At 42.5% G+C, this 22,212-nt stretch overlaps 1 protein-coding gene across 3 annotated transcripts in view; it reads left to right on the top strand.

Annotated features, from left to right (window-relative positions):
• Positions 1 to 22,212, top strand: part of arhgap10 (Rho GTPase activating protein 10) — a 194,810-nt gene that overhangs the window by 67,192 nt on the left and 105,406 nt on the right. For 2 of the 3 annotated variants that reach the window (XM_087974745.1, XM_087974859.1), the window contains 2 exons: positions 4,678 to 4,749; positions 12,303 to 12,404. In XM_087974745.1, coding sequence (XP_087830871.1) covers positions 4,678 to 4,749; positions 12,303 to 12,404 — 174 coding nt within the window. The remainder of the gene's footprint in view (positions 1 to 4,677; positions 4,750 to 12,302; positions 12,405 to 22,212) is intronic. The other variant, XM_087974804.1, reaches the window with a different exon arrangement.

Below are 22,212 nucleotides of genomic sequence, written 5' to 3'. Positions count from 1 at the left end.
GATGATGAGTGCTTGATTGGATATGCCAGAGCCAGGCATTGAGGATCATGCTTGCACAACCCACTGTGACTTCATTAACCTAGGGGCTGGCTTTTACCCAAACTGGGGGCGGTATGGCTCAAATTTGTATGACAGCAGACTGCTGCCAGCGATTTCCAGAAATGGCTGTCGGTGGTTAATTGGTCAGTGTTGGGGAGACAAGTCAGCGTGTGATCTCAATCAGGAAAGAATTCCTTGTGGATCCTGCAAGAGTGCTCTTTTTAGATTAGATTAGATTCCCTACAGTGTGGAAACAGGCCCTTCGGCCCAACAAGTCCACACCGACCCGCCGAAGCACAACCCACCCAGACCCATACCCCTACATTTACCCCTTCACCTAACACTACGGACAATTTAGCACGGCCAATTCACCTGACCTGCACATCTTTGGACTTGGGAGGAAACCGGAGCACCTGGAGGAAACCCACGCAGACATGGGGAGAATGTGCAAACTCCACACAGACAGTCGCCTGAGGTGGGAATTGAACCCGGGTCTCTGGCGCTGTGAGGCAGCAGTGCTAACCACTGAGCCACTGTGCCGCCCACATTGTTGTTCCTTGCCCACAAAGAAATGTTTTTTTAAAAAAAATAAAATTTCCCGAGGTGTTCTTCTCTCTTATTGAAGCCTTTTGAGCATGGCGTGTGATTTAATCTGTTATTCTTGAGTTACTGAATGGGGAATATTTAGAGAGAGTTGTGTTTCATGAGAAAGGAAACGAACACTTCTGTTTTAAAAAGACAAAATTAAAAGTGGAGCTGCAGAAAATGTTTGGAATGTTCATAATTCAAGTTGAAGATGACCATGTTCATCCCCTATGGTGTGTGGTAGGCCTTTCGTGGATATGTAAGTAACTGCTCAGGCTTACTTGTGTCAGGAATGTTCTGCTCCACTTAGAACAGTCGTAGGGGTTGCATTACCAGGAAGATTGATTGCATTGGAGAGAGTGCAGAAGAGGTTTACAGCAATGGTTCCAGGAATGGGAAACCTGAGTTATGAGGACAGATTGAAGAAGCTGGGATTACTCATCTTGGAGAGAAGTGGGGTGAGAGAAGATTTAATAGAAGTTTTTAAAATCATGGGCAGGCGAGTTGCAGGCAGGCAGGCAGAAGCTGTCCCCACTTGTAAAAGAAAAAAACAGAACAAGAGGGTGCAGATTTAAAGCGATGGACAAATGAAACAAAGGTTATGTGAGAAAAGACTTCTATTTCATAGCAACTGGTTACAGTGTGGAATGCATTATCTGAAAATGAGGTGAAACCAGGTTCAGTTGAGGCATTCAAAAGCGCATTGAGTGATCATTTGGATAGAAATGGTGTTCAGGGATATGAGGAAAATGTGGGAGTTTGATATTCGATAATAGAACTAGTGTAGGTACAATAGACTGAATGGCTTCCTTAGGTAACAGAACAGGATACCACAGCGATCTGAGTTTTGAATGAATAGCTTCCTCTCTGCGTGTTTTCTCTCTGCCTCTTGTATACACTTATCTTCGAAGCAAGCAGTACCATTTTTTGGTTGCGTCAGGTGGAGCAATTCTGGGTGAGCTTCTTCCAGAACACTCCTCCCAATTCTGAATCAAAGTCTTTACTGTGTCTGTGTGGTGTATCCTTGGGCCACTATGGCAGTGTACCTCTGACTCAAACCCCCTTGTTGAAAATTCACTTCAGCACCCAAGTGTGAGACACTCTGACTACATGGTGTGTCTGTGTCAATATGGTGTGGGTGCTTGGCTTGCCCATTTGGATGCGTAGGCAAAATTGGCGTACTGCAGATTCTGGAGATTAGAGTCACGATTAGAGTGGTGCTGGAAAAACACCCAAAACCGCCCAGATATAAAGGAAAATAGACAAGACTAGTGCTCTGTAAATTTTGACTTCCCAAAGCAGACTCAGTGCTTTTCATTCCCAGACTGATGTCCAAAGTCTACCAAAAGTAACTTGTTTGACAGCTTTTGAATGTGGGGAGCAGGAAAATCGACATTTCGGGCAAAAGCTCTTCATCAGGAATGAGTCAGGCCTTGGAGGGAAGTAAGGGGGGAGATGTGGACGCAAGTTTTGCATTTCTTGCGGTTGCAGGGGAAGGTGCCGGGAGTGGAGATTGGGTTGGTGGGGGGTGTGGACCTGATGAGGGAGTCACGGAGGGAGTGGTCTTTTCGGAACGCTGATAGGGGAGGGGAAGGAAATATATCCCTGATGGTGGGGTCCGTTTGGAGGTGGTGGAAATGACGACGGATGATACAATGTATGTGGAGGTTGGTGGGGTGGTAGGTGAGGACCAGTGGGGTTCTGTCCTGGTGGCGGTTGGAGGGGCGGGGCTCAAGGGCGGAGGAGCGGGAAGTGGAGGAGATGCGGTGGAGGGCATCGTCAACCACGTCTGAGGGGAAATTGCGGTCTTTGAAGAAGGAGGCCATCTGGGTTGTTCAGTCTTGGAATTGGTCCTCCTGGGAGCAGATGCGGTGGAGACGAACGAATTGGGAATATAGGATGGCGTTTTTACAGGGGGCAGGGTGGGAGGAGGTGTAGTCTAGGTAGCTTTGGGAGTCAGTCAGTTTATAGTAAATGTCCGTGTTGATTCGGTCGCCCGAGATAGAAATGGAGAGGTCTAGGAAGGGGAGGGAGGAGTCTGAGACGGTCCAGGTAAATTTGAGGTCGGGGTGGAAGGTGTTGGTAAAGTGGATGAACTGTTCAACCTCCTCGTGGGAGCACGAGGCAGCGCCGATACAATCATCGATGTAGCGGAGGAAAAGGTGGGGGGTGGTGCCAGTGTAGCTGCGGAAGATTTACTGTTCCACATATCCGACGATGAGGCAGGCATAGCTGGGGCCCATGCAGGTGCCCATGGCTACTGCTTTGGTTTGGAGGAAGTGGGAGGATTGGAAAGAGAAGTTGTTCACAGTGAGGACCAGTTCAGTCAGTCGAAGGAGGGTGTCAGTGGAAGGGCACTGGTTGGTTCGGCAGGAAAGGAAGAAGCGGAGGGTTTTGAGTCCTTCGTGATGGGGGATGGAGGTTTACAGGGACTGGATGTCCATGGTGAAGATAAGGCGTGGGGGGCCAGGGAAGCGAAAATCATGGAGGAGGTGGAGGGCATGGGTGGTGTCCCGAACGTAGGTGGGGTGTTCTTGGACTAAGGAGGACAGGACCGTGTCGAGGTGTGCAGAGATGAGTTCAGTGGGGCAGGAGCAGGCTGAGACAGTGGGTCGTCCGGGGCAGTCAGGTTTGTGGATTTTGGGCAGGAGGTAGAAACGGGCGGTGCGGGGTTGTGGGACTATGAGGTTGGAGGCGGTGGATGGGAGGTCCCCTGAGGTGATGAGGTTATGGATGGTCTGGGAGATGATGATTTGGTGGTGGGAGGTGGGCTCATGGTCAAGGGGGCAGTAGGAGGAGGTGTCTGTGAGCTGGTGTTTAGCCGCAGCGGTGTAAAGGTCGGTGCGCCAAACTACTACCGTGCCTCCCTTGTCTGCCAGTTTTATAGTGAGGTTGGGGTTGGAACGGAGGGAGTGGAGGGCTGCACGTTCCGAGGGTGAGAGGTTGGAGTGGGTGAGTCCCACCATACCCCAGATCATCCGAATGAGCCATCTCTGAACTGCCTCTGATATGTTTCACGTTGATGAGATTCCAACCTCGGCTTCAGAAGTAAATAATTCTCTTTTCCCCCGAATTGTATTTGTCCTCACTGCTTCTCCTATGCTCCCCACTCCACACACTGTCCTGTCACCTGATGAGACAAATAACTATTCTCCCAGCCAGCAATGTGTGAGAGTGTTGTAAGATTATTCGTCCCCACCACTCCTCCTCTCTCGTCGCAGATTTTTATTTTCTACACGATCACGATCCTTCCTTTTGTTGTTGCCATGTTCAGTGATATCACTGAAATTGGGAATGAAATTATGGTAATTGTGGGTGCGAATTTGTATTTAAAAATTGCTTTAATTTTAAAACACAAATTTAATTGTGTTCAGAATTAAATTTCTAAATGTATTTCTAATTTTATTATTTAGAATAAAACAATATTCAAATATTTATAATATAGTTTTATTGTTTAGAGATTACTTTGATATGAAATGGGTATTGAGATAAGACAGCACAGAGGCCATGTGTTATTGAGTTATGCATCTTCATAACGTAGCCGATAGCTAAAAGAAATGGCCATCTAATTGGGAGCTGCATATTTGTGCATTTTATTTTATAAAACAAAATTTTGCCATAAACCTCAATGAAGAGTAAAGCTGCCATTTTCAAGATTAGTTAACAAGTTACTACATTATAGATATGTTCCAAGTGCTGAACGTGTATCTTCAAATTAAACTAAGGACCAGAGTGAAAGCCTTGCATCTAACATTAAATTCTTAATGTAATGTAAATTTTTCAAAGGCATTTTCCTGTACTCTTTTCAATCCAAGTTATGTTTCTTGAGCTGAGCTGATTCTAACCCCTATGTTAGATTAATATAGCAAATATTATTTATTTGTTCATGAGTCTAATGCAAGAAAGAACAAGCTGTCTCTGGAGGCAGGTGCTGGTATAGTGACTTTGAATGATCATAATCTACCAGTACATTTCATACTGTTTGAAAGCAATGTGTGTTCTTTCTTTTTGAACAAAATGCTTCTTGTATGAATGTTCACGTTTTTCTTTCAGACGCTAAACATCTTTGAAACATTTATCAAACCACTGGAGAAATTCAGAAAGGATCAAATTGGAGCAGCAAAGGTATAAATAAACTTTCAGAATAATTTAGCATAAAAAAGTTTGGTTCTCAAGATTGCAGTTTCTTTTCTGTGTGGACTTTGATTTAAAAAGAAATTTTAAATTATGCAAATTCATAGTTGGTTCAAATAAAGATGCATTTTAGCAACAATTATTTGCATTCATGTAACTCCTTTTAAATGCTGAGATGATCAAAGGCTTTGGAGTGTTATCGCATCAAACTCAGCACCCAGCCACAAAGAGACCAGACGGCATGTGTCCAAAATTTTGTTCAAATACAGGTTTTCAGGAGAAGGAAAGTTAGAGGGGCTGCGAGAGAGAATCCTGAGCTCAGGGCCTTACTCAGCTGAAGACAAGTGGCCAGCAATTATGAATAATGAAAATTGGGAATGCGTATGAAATCCTATCAGGGAGAGAGTTGGAGGAGTTTGCAAAGATATTTTATTTTAAAATATTGAGCAACTTTATTCATTATGAATAAACCCTTGGGTCAATGTTTAAGTGACCATTTCAGTGCATTACTTATATTGTTTGCTGATGGGGAACCTGAAACTTTGTTTGTGTTTTCTCAGTCTCCTGCCTTTCTTTGATGAGAGAGCATAGACTGCAGACTATCCTATTTTCTTGCACATTCTACTATTTTTACAATTGGGCACACAACACAGTTGGAGGATTGTTATATTATCAACGGTGTTGTAGTCAGGAAAATCGTACATTTTTACTTTGGTGATAGGATGTGAGCATCACTGACAGCATTGTCAGTGTATAGTCTTGACTATAAACCGTCAACCTTGACTTTAAAGTTTGATGCCACCATTTTAATGCTCCCTGTGATTCTGGGTGGTACACAGTAGATTTGAATTGTTTTGTTCCTAAGCTATTCATAATTTTCTCAAATAACTTTGTTATAAAATTTGACCCTTGATCAGATTGTATTTTTGTGGAATGTCCATATTTAGTTAAAAAAAAATTGAGTAACCCTTCTACAATCTTTTTAACCATGACATTGCAGACTGAAATGGCCTCCGAAAATCCAGTAGACACATCCAATATCACCAACAAATATTGATTTCCACTTCTTGTTTTAGGGAGGGGAAATGACTCATGGACAAGGTTCCTCAAATGAGGGAATGGGTATTAAGGGTGCTGGTTTTATCACTGCCTGAAGTTTTCCTATTACCTGACACATAGGACATGTCTGGCAAAAGTCAACCACATCCTCATGTAGTCCAAGCCAAAAAAAAACATTTTTGTATTTTGGCTTGAGTTTTCCTTACTCCCAAATAACATCCTATTGGCATTTCACGTGCTACCTCCAACACCTCCTTTCGATAACCCACTGGTAATACAACTTGATGAACGTCTGCCAATTTTTCATCCACCTGAACATGTAATTTCCTCATTAAGATGAAGAAATTCCATTTGTACTTGTTGCAATTAGGGATGCACCTAATTAATCAACTAAATTCAGTCCAGTTGAATTAGTTTTTGGGCCTGAGGTGAGAGGACCACTGAAATGAATTAAGGAAGAATTGGAAAGTCCGAATTCAGAGACCATTTGTCAAATTTTAGGGAAAGATTAAATAAAGTGGGTGAGTTGACTCGTCACCATTTAAAAGTAGCACAGCATGTGATGAAATAGGAAGCAGACAAGAGATCAAAAATTCACAATGTTGTGAGTGGAGATAAAGTGTTATTGTTACTTCCAGTGTTAGGTGAACCTTTGAAGGCAAAGTTTAGTGGGCCTTATCAAATTGAAAGGAGATTAGGTGAGGTAAATTATTTAATAAGAATGCCAGATCGGAAGAAATCTCACAGAGGGTATCATGTGAATATGCTCAAAAGGTTTTTTTGATAGGGAAGGAAAGCAAAAAGCGAATGTGTTACTGGTTGCAACGCAGAGAGAAGGACTAAGTTCAGATGATTCTAAGTTGGTCCTTTCTCAAACTAAATTAGATAATAAGAAAGTTCTCAAAAGTTGAGATAAATTATTGAGTTACCTTCCAGAGGAGAATCAGTGACCTGTAAGAGTTGTTGCTTTCATTAGATTAGATTACATTAGATTACATTACAGTGTGGAAACAGGCCCTTCGGCCCAACAAGTCCACACCGACCCGCCGAAGCGCAACCCACCCATACCCCTACATTTACCCCTATACCTAACATTACGGGCAATTTTAGCATGGCCAATTCACCTGACCCTGCACATTTTTTGGACTGTGGGAGGAAACCGGAGCACCTGGAGGAAACCCACACAGACACGGGGAGAACGTGCAAACTCCACACAGTCAGTCGCCTAAGGCGGGAATTGAACCCGGGTCTCTGGCGCTGTGAGGCAGCAGTGCTAACCACTGTGCCACCGTGCCGCCCACAAATCTCAGTGGGGAGATTTGTGGGAATGAACTGGGAAATACTAATAAGATTATGCACATGTAGATATAGGAAATTGGGCAACATTTTTATAGGCATAACCCTCCAAAGTTGGCACAGGTTCAAAAAGAGATTGAAAGCATGTTCAGAGATGACATAGTCAAAGTGAGTTGCAGTATATGGAGCTAACCCATAATAATGGTGCCAAAACTAGATGGTATCCAACGATTGTGTGAGCTATAGCAGTGGAGGGAGTGAGGACTGCAGATGCTAGAGATCAGAATCAAAAGTATGGTGCTAGAAAAGCGCAGCAATTCAGACAGCATCCGAGAAACAGGAGAATCGACGTTTTGGGCAAAAGCCCTTCATAAGAAATGAGGCTAGTGAGTTGAGGGGGTGGAGAGACAAATGAGCAGCAATGTCAATGCAGTTACAAAATCTAATTCATGTTCGGAAGACTGTTTTGCGAATTTGGGACAAGCAACTTATATTTCTAAGTTGGACTTATTCGGAGGATGCTGACAGTACCTTTATCCAAAATGGTGAAGAAAACTTTGGCTTTCGGGACACCGAAAGGACTGTACCAGCTTAAAGCCATGCCATTTGCTATGAAAAATGTAGCAGCCAAATTCAAACACTAACCAGTAAGGTCATTTTGGGATTGCCCAATTACATAGTGTACATAGACAATCTGGTGATTTTAAGTTACACGTGGAAGGAACATTTGGAGAATCTAGCACAGCTATTTGATTAACTTCAGGAGGCAGGCTTGCTGATAAACCTGGCTAAGAGTGAGTTCACAAAAGCCCAAGTCACATTCATGGGCCACGTTACTGGATATGAACAGATGACCCCACGAGATGTAAAGACAAAGGTTACTGGGGAGTTGCCCATATCATTAACGAAGAGGAATTTTCTGTTTCTGGGGCGGACTGTTTTTTAGTAGCGTGGTTGCTCCACTGACTGACCTGTTGAAGAAATGTGAAAACTTTCAGTGGACGGAAGAGTGTCAGAAGGCATTTGACAACTTGAAAGCTGCATTGAGCACTGCTCCAATGTTAGCAACACCGACACCTAACTATGCAAAGCTATTCAAGGTGGCTATTGATGCAAATGACGTGAATGTTAGTGCTCTACAAGACACATCAGAACGGAAAGACCTATTAGGTATTTTTTCAGCAAGTTGAATAGTCATCAACGGAGATTTTCCACAACTGAGAAAGAGACCTTGAGTTTGGTGTTGGTGTTGCAGCATTTATGTTGCCAATAATGTATTTGCGACAATTGTAATTACTGATCACAGCAACCCCTTAAAGTCTTTGGAACAATTTAATGATGAAAATTACAGACTACTTAGAGGCTGCTTGTTATTGCAGCCATTCAATTTGAAAATGATGCATGTGGCAGGACAAGAGAATGTAATTGCTGACATGTCACAACTTTGATGAGTGAAGACAGAGATGTTCAGTGGCAGAAGAAACAGACTGAAATGGACTGTAGTAGTGAATGTTTGCATGCTGAGAGTCAATGTAACGCATATGTATTGTAGTCGAAAAGTGTGGTGCTGGAAAAGGTCAGACACCATCCAAGGAGCAGGAGAATCGTTGACTCTCCTGTTCCTCGGATGCTGCCTGACCGGCTGTGCTTTTCCAGCACACACCTTTTGACTCTGATCTCCAGCATCTGCAGTCTTCACTTTCTCCAGTATATGTATTGTTGTATGCTAATAGCATTCCTGATGAAGGGCTTTTGCCCGAAACGTCGATTTTACTGTTCCTCGGATGCTGCCTGACCTGCTGTGCTTTTCCAGCACCACTCTAATCTAGACTGTACTTTCCAGCATCTGCAGTCATTGTCTTTACCTTGCTAATAGCATAAGACAAACTAGAGCCATCTTTGTGTATTGATGGCTTTTTTTTTAAGGGGGGAAGGTGTGAGAATACTTTGGCTTTAAGAGGTGTATTTTGCCCTTTTTTAAGTGAAGAAGTGATGTGGAGCGGTCTGTTCCAAGCTAATAAAGTAAAGTAAACACCTTGTGAGACCTTGGAGTTTTTTTAAATGTTGGACCAATAGCAACAGCCTGGGTGGATGAGGGTCAGGCTCCCACAGATATAGGACTGTAGTCTAGCTTTTAGTAGCTGTTGGGGTTTGGAAGCTGCTATATATCTCTCCCTGCTCCAGCATGATGCTGGAGATCCCGATCTCTCTGCCAGAATTTTCTCTTGATTTTGTTTTCTTCCTGGACTGGAGAAACATCGCTGGTGAGACATTCTGTTTTAATGAAATTGCCTTTGCCAAGGGTGTGTTAACAGGATGTTACTATCTTGGAACAGCTAATCAGTAGTAGTTAACATGCATTATCTTAAGCATTGCAATAGAGTTACAGTTAAGCTATTTAATTTTTTATTCTTATTTTATCTGTGTTTTAACTGTAGTGGAAGAATAGAGTGTATTTTGCTTCAAGCCTGGTTCTTTGACCCATTGAAATGCATCTGCAACACCTTGCACTGGAGAAATGGGGATCTAAGCTATCTTCTTAATATGTTTTGAGGGGGTTTGGTATGGTCCATACAATATTGTAGATGGTAGACATTGCTGCCACTGTGCATTAGTGGTGAAAGGAATGAATGTTGAAGGTTTTTTAAAAATTAATTCATGGGGTGTAGTCATTGCTGGCTGGCCGGCATTTATTGCACTTCACCTGTTGCCCTTAAGAAATTGACAGTGAGCTCCCTTCTTGAACCGCTGCAGTCAGCAGGCTATGTTTTGACCCACAATGCCCTTCCAGAGGGAATTCCAAGATTTAGAACCAGCGACAGTGAATGACTGGTGATATGTTTCCAAGTCAGGTTGATGAGTGGCTTGGAGAGGAACTTTCATGTGATAGTGGTCTAATGTATTTGTTGCCCTTGTCTTTCTAGGTGGAAATGGTTGTGTGTTTAGAAGGTGCTGTATAAGGAATCATGGTGATTTTCAGCAGTACATCTTGAAGTTAGGACACGCTGATACTGAGCATCAAGCAGGCTGCTTTATCCTGGATGGTGTCAACCTTGTGTGTTTTTGGAGCTGCGTCCATCCAGGCAAGTGGGTGGTATTCCAACATGCCTACTAGATGCTAACCAGCCTTTGGGAAGTCACGAGATGAGTTAACCACTGCAGGTTTTGTTGTCTCTGACTGGTTCTTTTAGCTATTGTATTTATATGGCTACTCCAGTTGGGTTTTGGTTAATGGTAACCCCCAGGAGTAGTAAGGATATGGAATGCTTTGCCTGCAATGGTAGTAGATTCGCCAACTTTAAGTGCATTTAAGTCATCATTGGACAAGAATATGGACGTACATGGAATAGCGTAGGTTAGATGGGCTTCAGATTGGTATGACTGGTCGGTGCAACATCGAGGGCCGAAGGGCCTGTACTGTGCTGTAATGTTCTATGTTTATAGCGGGGGAATTCAGTGACGACAATGACATTGAATGTCAGGGGAGAATGCTTAGATTCTGTCTTGTTGGAGATGGTTATTGCTTGGCATCTGCTTTGTGCGAATGCTATTTTGCCGCTTTTCAGCCAAAGCATGGGTGCTGTCCAAGTCTTGGATATGGGCTGTTTTAGTATCTGAAGAGTCATGAATGGTACAAACATGACCATATGATGGAGGGAAGGTCACTGATGAAGCATCTGAAAATGGTTGGGCCGAGGATCTCCTACAGAGATGTCCTGGAGTTGAGATGTCTGACCTCCAACAACATCTTCAAATGTACCAGTTATGACTCAACCAGTGGAGAGTTTGCCCCGATACCCATCGATCCCAGTTTTGCTCTGGCTTTTAAGTGCCAAACTTGGTTAAATGTGGCCTCAATGTCAAGGGCTGTCACTCTCCCCTCCCCTCTGGAATTCAGCTCTTTTGTCCATGTTAGAACCAAGGCTGTAATGAGGTCAGAAGCTGAGTGACCCTGGCAGAACCCAAACTGGGCATCACTGAGGCAGGTTATTGCTGAGCAGGTGCTGCCTGATAGCACTGTTGATGACACCTTCCATCACTTTACTGATGATCAAGAGTAGACTGATAGGGCATTCCTGAAGAGCTGAATTCCAGAGGGGAGGTGAGAGTGACAGCCCTTGACATTGAGGCCACATTTAACCAAGTTTGGCACTTAAAAGCCAGAGCAAAACTGGGATCGATGGGTATCGGGGCAAACTCTCCACTGGTTGAGTCATTCCTGAAGAAGGGCTCATGCCTGAAACGTCGATTCTCCTGTTCCTTGGATGCTGCCTGACCTGCTGCGCTTTTCCAGCAACACATTTTCAGCTCTGATCTCCAGCATCTGCAGTCCTCACTTTCTCCTAGACTGATGGGGCAGTCTACTCTTGGCCGGATTGAACTTATCCTGCTTTCTGAGTACGGGACATACTGTGCAGTATTCCATGTTATTCGGCAGATATCAGGGTTGTAGCTGTTCTAGAACAGCTTGACTATGGATGCATCAAGTTGTGGAATGCAGGTCTTCATTTATTATTGCTGGAGTGTTGTTAGGGCCAGGGACTTTGCAGGTGGTGGATGAGATGCTGACGAAATGGTACTGGATTGTGTTCTTGGAGTTGCACCCATACAGGCAGGTGGGGAGTATTCCATTGTGTTCTCGAGTTGTGCCTTCTAGATAGTCGATAGTTTTTGGAGATATCAATTATATTTGTAGTTTTGGGAGAAAGAGTTAAAAGTGTTCTTCATCATAATGATACACAAATGTCTTTAATATAAAGTGTATTGTTAAAAGCAGTTGCTATCAGTTTAACCCATTGTCCAGTTTTGAAAAGAGAAACATTTATTAACCAATGAAACTGAGTTTCATTCATTTCATGTTTTGAAAGAGAAACATTTTTATGTGCATTTTGGAAGAGGCGACTGGCTTCTGCCTGCACCAGGAAGTCACCATCCTTTGCAGTAAACAGACTGAATATATTGTGCCCCAGATTGTATCCAATTTTCATCCAAAATGTAATGCTAATTTACAGGCAGTTGTTGAATGCTAGTTTACTGGCTTACTTGGACATTACCCAAACTGTGTAATCAATCGAATTTCATTCCCTTCAGTAACAAGTGTTGGCAGCGGCCTTGTCACACAGTTTTGTCTTGGAGGCTGACTAAAATATTTTGCTGTAATCTGTGCTATTTGTGTTATTCACTTATAGGAAGAAAAGAAAAAGTATGACAAAGAAACTGAGAAATACTACAGCTTTTTGGAGAAACATGTCAATTTATCAGCAAAGAAAAAAGAAGCGTTGCTAGTTGAGGTAAACTTCATGCATTTCAAATTCTGTTGGAAAAATATATTTTTGCCTTAAGGAGTTTGGCTCACTTTGAAATGTCAAATGTTGCTATTTCTTGAAAAAAAAATGCTTTTTGGATTTGATTACATATGAATTTAAGACAATATTTATGAATAGGAATTTATTTCATTCTGCATTTGAATTCCAATTGTATTTTGAGTATATAATGCAACAATGTGTTCAACACCATGGTTTTATTGAAATGAACCTTAAGATATCTGCTACATGGTGTGAATTGAAGTGAAGTAAGATATCTGTGACATGGTGTATGTCTCATGGTAAAGGGCAGCAGGTTGGGATAGACATCTGTACATGATTGTATTTCAATCCTATTCGGTTGCATAATTATTAGGAGGGTCTTTCACGAAAGACGGTGCTATAAAGGACTTTCAAGTTTGCAGCAGCAGAAGTTTTTTTAGTTAGAGACATCGAATGGAGATAATGAAGCTTCATTAATGTGGAAGCCCAAAGGAATGCATGCCACATCTGAACATAATATTACATTGCTTCGGAATTAATGCAAAGGTCGTTGTTTTTTGTTATTGGCATTGCAAATCAGGACAAGCTAACTTCAATTAGATTTCCAAAATCAGTGGACCTGAGTAAAAATTGGTGACATGTTGCTGTTAGTAAAAAAGACCCATTGGTCCACCCATTCCTTCGCATGTCAGTGCCTTTAGTATTGCTCACCATATTCTGGTTGCTTTGTTAAATGTTTGAAATCTTCATGAAGACTTCCATGAACAGTTCTTTAAATGTGTGATGTAATATTTTCCGTCCTGTGGTTTTGCAGTTTCCATCCTTCTTAAAAAAAAAATTATTTTCCTTTGTTGTGAGTTTGCACTCAGTTGCTGGTAACAGAGCTTAATATTGTATATACTGTGGAACTGAGCAACACAAGCTAATGGGTGTTGTAGAGTGCTGCTGCTGCAAATCCTCCTCCTTGGACTTCATTGGAGGGCCTGCTTTGATCAGTAATGATGGAGGATAATTTGGGGATGCCGGTGTTGGACTGGGGTGTACAAAGTTAAAAATCACACAACACCAAACATTTGCTATAAATTTTGTAATGGGCAGCAGGATAACTGGCATGCATGCCGGCAAGAATAGGATAAATAGATAAAGTCTCTTCCCTGGGGTGTGGGAGTCCAGAACTAGAGGGCAAACATTTAGGGTGAGAGGGGAAAGATATAAAAGAATTTAAAGTTTTTTTCCCTTTCCATAAAAGGAATCTTCACCTTAACCTCAAGCCAAAGTATGAAATAGGACTGCACCATCAAATTCTTCTTCTGTAAGGACTTTGTTATTTCCAAGTATCAGCTTTTCCTAAGATTTTACGAGCTCTAACTGCTTCACCTGCGCTCTTTATCAGATCGGAGTTGAAAATTTTAGCCAGGAGTGTTGTTTCTAGTTTGGAATATGAGACCATAAGAAATAGGAACAAGAGGTGACCATTCAAGCTAGAGCCCACTCTGCCATTCATGGGATCATGGCTGATCTGCCATTCCTCACATCCTCTTTCCTGCAAACAGTTTGCTGACTGCTTGTCAATCACGTATCTGCGACAGCTAACTGTCTTGAGAATTCTGAAGGTACCTGTCTTCCCAAGTGTCTGTTTCCGATGTCCAAAGGATTTAAGCAACAATGCCCACTGCTGATCACCATGTCGCCAGTGTTATAGAACCAGCCACCACTGGCTAATGGGTAGGTTTGTGTGCTGCCTGAAATTCCCCATTCGTAATACAGAGAGTTGTGAACACAGTCCAGTCCATCAGGCAAGCTAACCTTCCAACTATTGACTCTGCCTACACCTCTCACTGCCTCAGGCAGGCAATTAACATCATCAAAGACCCTTCCCACTCTGATATAATCTCTTCTCATTCTTTCGTCAGGCATAAAATGCAAAAGCATAAACACACGTACCAACACATTCAAGAACTGCTTAGTCCCCGCTGTTATTAGACTTCTGAATGGACCTCCCAAATTTTAAATTTAATGTTGGTCTCGCTCTCTGTGCACCTTCTTTGCGGCTACAATGTTGCACTCTTTGCTCTGTTCTATTACCCTGACACATTTTGTATGGAACGATCTGCCTGTACTGCATGTAAAAACAAAACCTTTCACTGCACCTAGGTACATGTAACGATAATGAATCAAGTCTAAAAGCCCATTTGATTTGCAGCAATAGAGGATGAGCTATTTGTGAGTCTCAACGAGGCATGTCACTTGTCTCATGAAGATGCTGTTTATTGCATGATGGCAATAGCTACAGGTTACATTGGATTAGATTACTTTTTTTTAGATTACTTTACAGTGTGGAAACAGGCCCTTCGGCCCAACAAGTCCACACCGACCCGCCGAAGCGTAACCCACCCATACCCCTACATTTACCCCTTACCTAACACTACGGGCAATTTAGCATGGCCAATTCACCTGACATGCACATCTTTGGACTGTGGGAGGAAACCGGAGCACCCGGAGGAAACCCACGCAGACACGGGGAGAACGTGCAAACTCCACACAGTCAGTCGCCTGAGACGGGAATTGAACCCGGGTCTCTGGCGCTGCGAGGCAGCAGTGCTAACCACTGTGCCACCGTGCCGCCCAGTGCCGCCCAATTGGCTAGTTAAACATTATAAAAGACTAAGAGGAGGCGGGCTGGCACATCTATCTCCATTGGGAACTCAAGCCAGACTCTCCTTGCTCCACTGTCGTGACTCAATTGGGAAGAGTGTGCTAACAATTGAGCCCCAGTATTCTACAACCCTTTTAACCCAGTTAGATCACCAAGGTGATCAATTTGCCTTACCAGCTGCTAGTCAGGGTACTCTCACCATGTTCTGCCATTAGCAGGAAAATAACTTGAATAATTGCAAAAAAAGTAACAAATGGCAAAATGTTCACAAATGTACTACTATGCAATTTAAATTATTATCCTTTCAAATCCCAAACACACATGGAGTTGCTCACAAATGAGACAGAAAACAACCATTTTGACCCATACTATAGTTGTAAGAGTATAAACAGGAAAACACATTCTGTTGATCAAAATTCAGACTACTAGGGCAGGGTTGAATTCTGTCTTGCAGTTCTTTTGACACAATGTTGTGTGTAGAGTGGTGGTCGATCTTCAATTCAGTAGTTGATCAGACGGACCTAAGTATTCTGTTGCATTAGAATACTTTCTTTAAAGTATCCAGATTTTTGTCCTTTTCACTCTGAGAAGTGTTAATAGGTGCTACTTCTTCACAGGCTACTGGATGTTTAAGTGCACAGCACTCCCAATCCTGTACCAAACAGGAGCTGGATCAGTCCGAAGAATATCATTTGACAATTTTTCCTTAACTCAAAAGTCTGCTGGTTCCACACTCTCATAAATTATCCAGCTCAATTCTTTGAAAGATAACTTAGTTGTGTATTGCTAAGTTGTGCACCACTTAGTCCCACAGGACATTGGTGAGGCCACACCTGGAATATTGTGGACAGTTTTGATCTCCACATCTGAGGAAGAATGCTCTTATGACAGAAGGAGTACAGCAAACTTGTACAAAATTGATTCCTGTGAAGGCCAGACAGATATCTGAGGAGAGATGGAGTTGTTTCGGATTGTATTCACTGGACTTTAGAAGGATGAGGGGGTATCTCATTGAAACGAAGAAAATTCAAACTGGACTGGACAGATTGGATGCAGGATGGTGGGCGAGTCCAGAAGCAGGGGTCAGAGTTTAAGGACAAGAGCAAACCTTTCGGACTAAGGTGAGGGGAAGTTTATTCATAGAAATTTCAGGAAGTGGTGAGGCCAAAACATTGTACTTTCAAGCAGAGGGTAGATGTACAGTCATTCCTCCGTAGCTGTGAGGATTCTGTTCCTGAGAACCTCGGTGAATGATGACCTTTCCGAGTGCGGGAGCTGTTTAAGAGTAATTTAAAAATAAGCTAAAAATCGCAGGTTTGTGATTTTGTTTTGCCCCTGGATGTTGATTTTTATCGTTGCTTATTTCTTGGCACAGACAGATGAATTTGTGATTCACGATTTCGCGGATACGAGGATTTGCTGCAGTGCCTTTGGCTCAAGGGGTGAAGTGACGGCACGGGGAAGGGTGGGATTTGGGGACTGAGCTCGATGGTGAGGCATGATCATAAAATAAGTGATGGAACAGGCTTTAGGGGTTTAAAGGTCCATTCCTGTTCATATTGTCTGTATTATTTCCATGTTTCTATTCATTCTCCCAGTGCATCATTGTGTCTGTTAGTTCAGTTATATTTAGCATTTTACTTCAGTGCTGATGGGAAATGCTTTTAGCATTATATCAACAGTGTGAGTTCACTCAAATAACATTTTGGCAAGTTGAACTAATTTTCCCTCTTGGAAACATTCAATTTGGATTTTATTTAAAAGCATGCAAACTATTTGGATTATCCCACTAATCTTCACCTCATTAATGTAAAATAATTAATATCAAAGGCTTTCTTGGCTGAGTAGTATGTCTATAAACTGAATGAATTTGTATTTCTTTATTTTTCTAATTTATTCCTAAGATCCCTAAGATGGACTCAGTGGTTAGCATCACTGTCTCACAGCACCAGGAACCTGGGTTTGATTCCACTCTCGGGTGACTGTCTGTGTGGGGTTTGCACATTCTCCCTGTGTCTGTGTGGGTTTCCTCCTACAGTCCAAAGATGTGCAGGTTTGGTGAATAGGCCATGGGTTAGAAGGATATGATAGGGGGGGGTGGGTTTGGGTGGGAATGATCTTCGGAAGTTCAGTGTGGACTTGATGAGCCGAATGGTTTGCTTCCATGCTGTAGCGATTCTCTGGTTTTGTATCTAGGCACCTTTGTACCTAAGACGGTGCCGTTAAGCGGTGACTTTGTAAACTTTTTACTGCACTCATGTGAGTACATGTAGCGATAAATCTAAGTCTAATTATAAAACATTATTTATTCATTGGATTTTAAGTGTTGTTTCTACTTGGTCAGTGAGGAAGCATCTGAGCCCGAGATCATTAAACAGGTTGAAAATACAAAATGGTCTCCTGTACAAATCCTCTGTAGGAAGTAGCGCTGGACCAAATCCCCTGTCAGAGTTGGAAAGGGTGTGTCTGACACTAATTGATTCAATCTGCCACTTTAATTTTAGACTGGTTCCTTTGCAGCTTCCATGTCTGGTTCCAGCGGGAATTCAGTGGGGAAGAGGGTCTGGGGTCAAATTGTTAGTCATAATTCCTTTCTTTGTTATAAACTGAGAAAAAAATGTCCTTTACTGTCTCTTCAATACATTGACTCCTACCCATTGTTTTAAATGGAGCTCTGAGACTTCATTGCCTCACTCCTTGGTAATGCTGTCCTCGTTCATGCCAGTTGTATCATTCGCTCTCTCATAAAAGCAAAATGTGGATGCCGGAAATTTAAAAGAAACTCAGCGAAAGAACTGAACAAGCATCATAGCTAAACGGACTCAAAATGCTAATTCTGCTTTTTCTGTGTTTGGTTGAACCTCTGTCTGTTGCACACCACAGTGTTGACCCTCTCTCTCACACCCCTTGATGGCGTTTATCCTTTCTCTGCTCCCCTTGACCCCCCTCTATCTCATCCCTCAATGATGTTTCCCCTTTCTCAGCTGCCCTTTCTATATCCCTTCCCTCAGCATATCAACTCTCTTGATCTCTCCATCTCTCTTTCTTGCCCCCTCAATAGCCAGCTGTGAGGTTTAAATGTTGTCCAGCAGCAGAATCTCCTCCAATCCCAGGAACACTACCATGCAGACTCCATTGGAGGTCACGTAACCCTTCATGTAACTTGCATTAAAGCTACAATTGCAAAGTGTAATTGTCATCTGGACCAGAAAAATGCAACTCTAAATGATGATATAAAAATGTCACCGATGGCTCAGTGGTTAGCACCGCTGCCTCACAGAGCCAGGGAGCCGTGTTCGATTCCAGCCTCGGCCGACTCTCTCTCTGTGGAGTTCACACATTCTCCCCGTGTCTTGTGTGGGTTTTCTCCAGGTGCTCCGGTTTCCTCCCACAATCCAAAGATGTGTAGGTTAGGTGAATTGGCCGTGCTAAATTGTCCATGGATGTGTAGGTCATGGATATTCTAAGGTAGTAGGGGAATGGGCCTGGGTGGGATACTGGTTGGAGGGTCAGTGTGGACTTGTTGGACCTAATGGCCTGTTTCCACACTGTAGGGGACTCTGCGATTCTATGAATATATCAAGACAATAGTGATCTCCTCAAGTCTGAAAAATAATCGCAGCATTTTAATAAAAAAGAAAGACTTGGATTTATATTTCACCTTTAACAAATGTAAACTTAATATATATGGATCTTAAATAAATAAAAACATTTAGAGTCATAGAGTCAGAGGGATGTACAGCACAGAAATAAACCCTTCGGTCCAACTCGTCCATGCAGACAAGATATCCAAACCTAATCTAGTCCCATTTGCTAGCATTTGGCCCTAATCCCTCAAAACCCTTCCTATTCATATACCCATCCAGAGTTGTAAACAATTAAGTACTTTTGAAGTCGAGACACTTGCCCAAAAGCCAGAATTGTACAGCTGAAAAAGTTTGATGTCTGTCTTCCCTATTTATCATTATGCATTGGCCCACCTCAAAGCTATGATGCCTTGCAATGTAATCATTCAATTGTACAAATATGTTTAAATTATGATTCAATTATGACAGCAGAGTTTACAAATTCTGTGTTAACCATTTTAATCATGACTTGACATCATAACTTGGTCTGTTTTGAAGTTCAGTCTCATTTTAATTAATATTTTGAGTAGGAATTTGATCCCAATCTTATTTTCATTGTTAGATTAGATTACATTCCCTATAGTGTGGAAACAGGCCCTTCGGCCCAACCAGTCCACACCGACCCTCCAAAGAGTAACCCACCCAGACCCATTCCCCTCTGACTAATGCACCTAACACTACGGGCAATTTAGCATGACCAATTCACCTGCCCTGCACATCTTTGGACTGTGGGAGGAAACTGGAGCACCCGGAGGAAACCCACGCAGACACAGGGAGAACATGCAAACTCCACACAGACAGTTGCCCGAGGCGGGAATCGAACTTGGGTCCCTGGTGCTGTGAGGCAGCAATGCTAATCACTGAGCCACCATTCCATAGAACTTTGCAGAAGTACAGGACTTTAAAAGAAAGATTGAAATGTGTTTATAAGGAGTGTCTTAAAGCAAGAAAGGGAGATGGAGAGGCAAAAGGGTTTAGTGAAGAAACCTAGAGCAACCAAAATCCCAGCTTTTAATGCGGGAATTGTTGTACCTGAGGTTAAAGTTTAAATAATTCAGCTTTAAAGCACTGTGATTAAATTGGAGGTTCCTTTTTGTTTTGCTTTTCAAAGAACCTTTTAAATTGAACAATGAGAGCTGATAGCATCACGGAAAAGTCCAAACTGGAATTGTTACTGAGTTAAAACCAAACAGCAGTCTATTCAAAAGTAGTTTGAATTACTGGTTAATCATTTCTTATTACATACCATCTGCTTCAGTAACTTGTTCAACTGATTGCTGTGATGATATCATTGATATTTGTCATTTAAACCAAAACAATTCAATAAACAAATAGTCAAGCCAAACAAAATCTAAGTCAATGCTAAAATCATACTGTAACCATTAGCTACCTAATCTAGTGAGAATTTTAATGATCCGATTAGTGGAAATTTCATTGTAAAGGTATTGGCACATTTCTTTTTAAATCTTGCATGACTTATGTGGCCAGATAATGAATTAAATGTGTACGGTGAAATCCTGATCAGCCAAATGCCAGATGATCTGCCCACAAATTACATTATGTGGAGCTGTGAGATTGCTGGGGAAGCCTCAGTGTTAACCATTGACCTGCAAATGCACTCGTTTGAACAAAACACTGAATGAAAACACAGTAAACTAGGAAGTATGTGAAAAGTGTATTTTAATTTGTTCGCACCTTACAATAGCCTGGCGTGTGTAAGCATTGAAAATTGTTGGGAATTGGGAAAGGAATTGTCAGAAATTTTTAATGCAGAGTCGAGAGAGTGCAGCTGGAAAAGCACAGCAGGTCAGGCAGCATCTGAGGAGCAGGAGAATTGACATTTCGAGCATAAGCCTTCATCAGGAATTTTTCATCATCATCATCATTCCTGATGAAGGACTTATACCCGAAACGTCGATTTTCCTGCTCCTCGGATGCTGCCTGACTTGCTGTGCTTTTCCAGCACCACACTCTTCACTCTGATCTCCAGCATCTGCAGGCCTCACTTTCTCTGAGAAATCTTGATTCCGATGATATTGGATGAGTGTGATGCAATCTGCCGTGTCGTACAAGCAGTTGAACATGTTCTTGGTATTTTGGTACTGCTGCTGTATGAAATGCCAGAGCACTTTATGACTTTTGCGCTTTAGCTGAGGAAACAAGAGAGTCAGCAGACAGCCATTCATTAGGCTTTTCAGAGTTGTTGAGCTCTATGTACTGCATCTATGATTGCCTCACGTGTCAGTTTGGTTGGGCAGTGTATAGTGCTTATGACTACTTTTCCATGGTTGTCCCAGCTGGATTTCGATGTCAACCTTATGCTGACCAGTGAAAACAGGCTCCATTTTGGGTTAGTTGGTCTCACCCTACTCCCCCTCCTCTTAGCATCTTGCACATTTGAACTCAGCATGGTGGAAGCTTTTGGGGCTTCTGTCACCACCTTTCACGCCTTCCCAGGCGATATCAGAGTCAGAGGACCATTGTCAATCATCATCTTCCTTTTATTTAACTTCCACTTCCCTCTCCCACACCTTAATGCTGGAGCTCATATTGATAGTTTTATTAGCCTTGAGCTGTGTGGGTAATGTCTGTGTATTCACAAAGCAACATGGCTTCTTAGACTTTCCTATCACATGATGAAGGGCTTTTGCCCAAAACGTTGGTTTTCCTGCTCCTCGGATGCTGCTGGAACTGCTGAGCTTTTCCAGCACCACACTAATCTAGACTCTGGTTTCCAGCATCTGCAGTCATTGTTTTTACCTATCACAAAAAAATGGCAGCTTTTTGGTGCCATTCACTTTGGTGAAGACTATAGTAGTGACACATGCCTTGATTCCTTCCTCCATTATTGTAAAAATCAAAGAGTGACCTGGTTGAAAACAAAATACAGGTCATTCTGCGCATTTTATTATCGTGAAGTCGCTGTAATGTGGTTGACAAATTGGGGACGCTGTTTCTAAAGTGCAAACTTGTAAAATGTGTTGGCTGTAACACAATTACACCGTCAACACTTTAAGCACTATTTTTAAAGTGCAATTTTAGTATAATGCGTGGATGTACGTCTGAGGCTCTCTCAGGCTCTGGTCAGGCTACATTTGGAGTATTGAGTGCAGTTTTGGGCCCCATATCTCTGGAAGGATGGACTGGCCCTGGAGCGTGTTCAGAGGAGGTTCATGAGTATGGTCTCAGGAATGAAATACTTAACACATGAGGAACATTTGAGGACTCTGGCTGTATACTTGATGGAGTTTAGAACGATGAGGGGGGGGGGAGGGATCTAATTGAAACATACAGAATACTGAATGGCCTGGACAGGGTAGATATTGGGAAGATGTTTCCAATGGTAGGAGAGAGGACCTGAGGGCTCAGCCTTAGAGCAAACCTTTTAGAACGGAGGTAAGGAGAAACTTCTTCATCCAGAGACTGACGAATCTGTGGAATTCATTACCACAGAAGGCTATGGAGGCCAGGTCATTGAGTGTATTTAAGACTGAGATAGACATGTTCTTGA

Source organism: Chiloscyllium plagiosum, unplaced genomic scaffold (assembly GCF_037043375.1).
Source record: "Chiloscyllium plagiosum isolate Xiang-an unplaced genomic scaffold, Cpla_swu_hap1 HiC_scaffold_1, whole genome shotgun sequence".
Classification (NCBI taxonomy): domain Eukaryota; kingdom Metazoa; phylum Chordata; class Chondrichthyes; order Orectolobiformes; family Hemiscylliidae; genus Chiloscyllium; species Chiloscyllium plagiosum.
This window is presented reverse-complemented; position numbering and strand designations above follow the sequence as displayed.